This window comes from Macrobrachium rosenbergii, chromosome 3 (assembly GCF_040412425.1).
Source record: "Macrobrachium rosenbergii isolate ZJJX-2024 chromosome 3, ASM4041242v1, whole genome shotgun sequence".
NCBI classification, from domain to species: domain Eukaryota; kingdom Metazoa; phylum Arthropoda; class Malacostraca; order Decapoda; family Palaemonidae; genus Macrobrachium; species Macrobrachium rosenbergii.
The window spans coordinates 35,763,977-35,770,054 of NC_089743.1; the positions used below are offsets into that span (position 1 = coordinate 35,763,977).

At 30.3% G+C, this 6,078-nt stretch overlaps 1 protein-coding gene across 1 annotated transcript in view; it reads left to right on the forward strand.

Annotated features, from left to right (window-relative positions):
• LOC136854474 (carbonic anhydrase-related protein 10-like) overlaps positions 1 to 5,520 on the forward strand; it is a 67,626-nt gene extending 62,106 nt beyond the window's left edge. The window contains exons 8-10 of the mRNA XM_067130778.1: positions 1,896 to 2,033; positions 4,506 to 4,548; positions 5,304 to 5,520. Coding sequence (XP_066986879.1) covers positions 1,896 to 2,033; positions 4,506 to 4,548; positions 5,304 to 5,326 — 204 coding nt within the window. The 3' untranslated portion in view covers positions 5,327 to 5,520. The remainder of the gene's footprint in view (positions 1 to 1,895; positions 2,034 to 4,505; positions 4,549 to 5,303) is intronic.
• Positions 5,521 to 6,078: the final 558 nt, after the last annotated feature.

The following is a 6,078-nucleotide window of genomic DNA, read 5'->3' on the forward strand; positions in this document are numbered from 1 at the left end:
ATTTACTCTGATATTATATTTTTTGAGAGAGAAAGCCACTTTTTATTGTAGATAATGTGCATTTTAGTAGGAAAGTAAAGTATATTTCTCACTTCCACCGAAAAAGTCATACAGAAAGTTTGCCACAATTTTTCGTTCAATGCAGCTCAAATGCCGGTAAATGCGGTGAACAAAAATGTAAAAAAAAAACTTAGAATTTTTTTTTAGCAATAATATTTCAGGGCATGTTTATTTAGACATATACCAGTCCAAAACTGTAAAAAACTAAAAATCGATAATTCCTCGAAATTCTGTAGTTATTTGATAAAAAAAAAAAAATAACGACAGAAATACTTTCCAAATGTCATTAAACTTAGAAGAACTTACGAACAAATATGCCAAGTGGTATATAATAAGATATCTAGCAATATATTTAACTTAAAGTGCAGACACCAATGCTCTTCTGGCATTTTTACATTCCAGCACAATAAAAAGAAAACTTAATCTAAATTCCTTTTATTTATTCATCTCCAATTTACTTTTATTGAGGAACGAATGTTCGCAAGTGATATTATTACTGAATGCAGTTTTAGTGTCGTATTTCCAGTAACCAAATGACATCTGGAAAAATCTTGAGTGTAATTATCCCCGTAGAGGGGTAGTGCCGTCAGTGCACCTCATGCGGTGCACTGCAGGCATTACTTAACGCTCTTTGCAGCTTGCCTTCGGTCCCTAGCTGCAACCCCTTTCACTCCTTGTACTGTACCTCCTTTCATATTCTCTTTCTTCCATCTTACTTTCCACCCTCTTCTAACAAATGATTCATAGTGCAACTGAGAGGTTTTCCTCCTGTTACACCTTTCAAACCTTTTACTGTCAATTTCCGTTTCAGCGCCGAATGACTTCATAGGTCCCAGTGCTTGGCCTTTGGCCTAAACTTTATGTTCAGTTCAATTCAACTGGGTATATTTATAAATAGCAACCAAAAGATTTGGAGATATTCCGAGGTAGTTAAAGAGAAAACATTGTTCAATAATTGTAAATTTTTTTTTAAAGGAAGAGACATGTCAACTCGTTCTGTCTCAATATGATTCCTGATAGAGAGATAAATATGTAATATAAAATCTTGACATCTTTTTTTAAATGTTCTCGTAATCATTCCCCTAAGTAGAGTAATTGCTGCAAAAAAAAAATTATATGAAAAATATCTCTTCTATAGATACTTCACTAACTGATGTCTATTTTCTACTTATATTTGATAATACTGTGAAATCTGTATTCACTTCTCTGCATCATGTTGATTTTGTAAAACCTCCACTGAATAATGGTAATTCTGCTTTGATGTCTCTGAATAAAATCGATTCTGGAAGATCTTCACTGAATTATGTCGATTCTGTATAAACTTCACTGTATAATTCGAGTTTATACAACGTTAATGAATGATGTCGATTCTGCAAACCTTCACTGAAAAATGAAACTTTACTGAAACATGTCGTTTCTTTAAAACCTCACTGAATAATGTCAGTTCTGCAAAAACTTCACTGAATTATGTCGATTCTTCCAAACTGAATACTGTCGACTCTTTAAAACCTCACTGAATAATGCCATTTCTGCAAAAACTTTACTGAATAATGTCGAATCTATAAAAACTGAATATTGTCAACTCTTTAAAACCTCACTAAATAAAGTCAGTTCTGCAAAAACTTCAATGAATAATGTCGATTCCTCTAAAACTGAATACTGTCGATTCTTGCAAACCCCAATGAATAATGTCAGTTCTGCAAAAACTTAATTGAATAATGTCGATTCTTCTAACACTGAATACTGTGCATCATTAAAACCTTCACTTAATGTCGACTCCACATCCACCTCCCTGAACCTCAGGTGTCGAATTTCAAGTTTCGATTTTCTTTCAGATGAGGAATCTGCGTCGACTCAAGCAGGGCACTTCCGACTTCAGCCGCAACGCTCCGGTAGCAAACAACTTCCGGCCAATACAATCGGGACATCACAGAACCGTGCGGACGAATATCATCTTCGCCAGCGACGAAACCGTAAGTTCTAGTTTTATGTAAAAGAAAACTATTGCACCGTCTTTGTCTGTCCGTCCGCACTTGTTTCTGTCTGCACTTTTTCTGTCCGCCCTCAGATCTTAAATACCACTGAGACTAGAGGGCTGCAAATTGGTATGTTGATCATCTACCCTCCAGTCATCAAACATACCAAATTGCAGCCCTCTAGCCTACATTAGTTTTTATCAGTTTTCTGTAAAAGAAAACTATCGTGCTGGCTTCGTCTCTCCGTCTGCACTCTTTTCTGTCCGCACTTTATTCTTCCAGTACTCTTTCTTTCCGCCCTCAGATCTTAAAAACTATTGAGGCTAGAGGGCTGCAAATTGGTGTGTTGATCATCCACCCTTCAATCATCAGTCATACCAAATTGCAGCCCCCTACCTCAGTAGTTTTGATTTTATTTAAGGTTAAAAGTAGCCATAATCGTTCGTCTGGCAACGACATAGGCCAGGCAAACACCGGGCCGTGGTTAAAGTTTCATGGGCCGCGGCTCATACAGCATTATACCGAGACCACAGAGAGACAGAAAACTCGATTAAGCCAAAGAAACTTGAGCACATTTTTTACTTGTTTACTTACGGTGAATTTGTTATGTTGTGATTTGTGAATGAATTTTGGGATAATATTTTTAATGGGTGGCTGAATAAATTATAGACAGTTATACCTCATTTCCTGTTGCCTTAATTAACTAGACTTTTTTTTTTTTGGCAGTTAGGAAATAACTTTAAGGAAACTTAATTTGAATCGGTATTTTAAATGCTGATTACAGGATCTAATAGTTTATGGCATATATATATATATATATATATATATATATATATATATATATATATATATATATATATATATATATATATATATATATATATATATATTTAGATATATATAGATAGATATACTCTTTTTCAAATATAGGTCAATATATAATTGCCAAAGTTTGCCAACAATTTTTTCACAGTGGATTACCTTCAATAAATAGGTCGATATTTTCCACATGCTATAACAATTGCTTTAAAAAATGAGAATTAAAGACCAAATTCACTGTTTATTCTTAACAAAAACAAGTAAAAAATGCGCCGAAGTTTCTTCGGCTCGGTTGAGTTTTCTGTACAACGCCTAATCAAGGCCACGGAAAATAGATCTATCTTTCGGTAGTCTCGGTGTAAAGCTGTATAAGCCGCGACCCATGAAACTTTAACTACGACCCGGTGGTGGCCTATCCTATATCGTTGCCAGACGCACGATTATGGCTAATTTTAACCTTAAACAAAATAGAAACTACTAAGGCTAGAGGGCTACAATTTGGTACGTTTGATGAATGGAGGGTGGATGGTCAACATATCAATTTGCAGCCCTCTAGCCTCGGTAGGCTTTAAGATCTGAGGGCGGACAGAAAAAGTGCGGACGGACAGACAAAGGCGGCACAATAGGAAAAGGGGATTTATAGAACACTAAAAAATAAATGAAAGATATTCTATTCACCTAACTGCATTTATCCTGTTATCTGATGGAATATTTAAAACCATTCGCCCGTGAACTGCGCCCTTCACCTATGCTTTTGTTTTTCCGATTTTCGTTCGTTTACAATTTACACTTTTATCTTTTCGTCTTTTCTTTTTACCTTTTCACTTTACTGAAAACTGGATGAAGCTTATCAGGATAAAAATATTATGGTTACTGCATCTTTTCACATTTTCTGCGTACAATAATTTTGTTGTATTTTATATACGAGTATATATATACATATATATATATATATATTATATAATATGTGTGTATATATATATATATATATATATATATATATATATATATATATATATACATATATATATATATATATATATATATATATATATGTATATATATATATATATATATATATATATATATATATATATATATATATATATATATATATATATATATATAATCATATAATCATACATCACTGTTACAAATGCCTACTATTGACTCTTTAAACAATTTACTAGGAAGAAAACGATTTCCTCTTTTAAAGAAACTAGATAAACCCTTCGGACATTATCCCAAGTATCTGAGAATGAAAGAATAATAATTTACAAGTCAAAATAATGCCTGAAGAAATTAACAAGAAGAAAAACTATAGGTCATTCATTACCTAAGCGATTAAAATTATGAAGAAGTTTTGTTACACAACAGGCAACAACAGCAGCAACAAATCTCGCATACATGAAAACAACTTTGGCTTTGTTCGGCTTTTCAATGAAACAACAAAAAAATTATGATAAATCACATAACTTGAATCATTTACATTTTTCGTCTTTTTTTACGTTTTGTACTGAATTTTAGTCTATATGTATGCTGTCATAAGAGACTTTATTTTTCTTTTATGATTAATGTTGCTTGTTTATCTTTAGGTATTTTGAATTTGATGTAAATTGTTTAAAAAAATGATGCACATTTTTATTTCAGGATGCGAGATGTGCTAAATCAGAGCCGAAATTCCAGTATCAAGGTAAGTTTGTATGTGTACTCGTATATGTATACATATATATATATATATATATATATATATATATATATATATATATATATATATATATATATATATATATATATATATATATATATATATATATATATATATATATATATATATATATATATATATATATATTTATATATATACATATACAGGCATATATACATTTCTGACTCACATCAGGATCAGAACCCAGGTCTTTCAATTGAAAGACAAGATCTATGGAACCTTTTATGACTTATGTGGCTTGGTTGGCAGCGGTCTTGTCTTTCAATTAAAAGACCTGGGTTCTGATCCTGATGTGAGCCAGAAGTTTATTTCTGTTCCACACATAATTGTGTGTTGATTATTTCTAATATATATATATATATATATATATATATATATATATATATATATATTTATATATATATATATATATATATATATATATATATATATATGTGTATATATATATCATAAATATAAACAGTATATATATACATATAATGTATATATATATTATATATATATATAAATATATATATATATATATATATATATATATATATATATATATATATATATATATATATATATATATATATATATATATATATATATATACACATGACCTTTACATAAACATTACTATCATAAATGTTAATACCCTTCAATTCAACCCCCACCAGACTCACCTGATCACACCTGTGCTTTGAATCTCACCTGTCCAATTTATTCTCTTGCAGCAAAGGACTGGCAGAGCTCCTGACCTTGAACTGTGGATATTATGACCTACGAATAGCGCGCTTCTTCTTTCGGAGCGGATGGAGGAACCAACTTCCGCTGCTCCTACTTCTTCAGAAAATATTCATTTTGTATAAAGCATTACTATTTGTATATATTTTGTTAGCTATGAAATCATAACGAATTCGATCACGTGTAAAAATAAATCCATGAATGTCAGGCGCTTGTGGTTTCATTGACCCTTTTTTGCAATGTTCTCCGTGTTAGGTAAGATGTAAGGTGAGTTGGCAATTTACTGCTTGAGTTATTGAGAGTTTGTATATATATATATATGTATGTATATATATATATATATATATATATATATATATATATATATATATATATATATATATATATATATATATATATGTACAGTATATACCTGTACATATATATATATATATATATATATATATATATATATATATATATATATATATATATATATATATATATATATATATATATATATATATGTCTGTATCTACATGTATATATATACATGTATATATCATTTATATATACATACATACACACACACATATATATATACATATATATATACATGTATATATATATACACACATATATTTACATATATATATATTGGCTGAATAACGTAAAAGAGAGCATTGCGTGAAATAGCGAAGTGGAACAATAAGATAATTCTCGTGGAAAAATACAATAAGAACATAAACAAAATAACAATCAATAGCCTACATGCATACAGAAGTA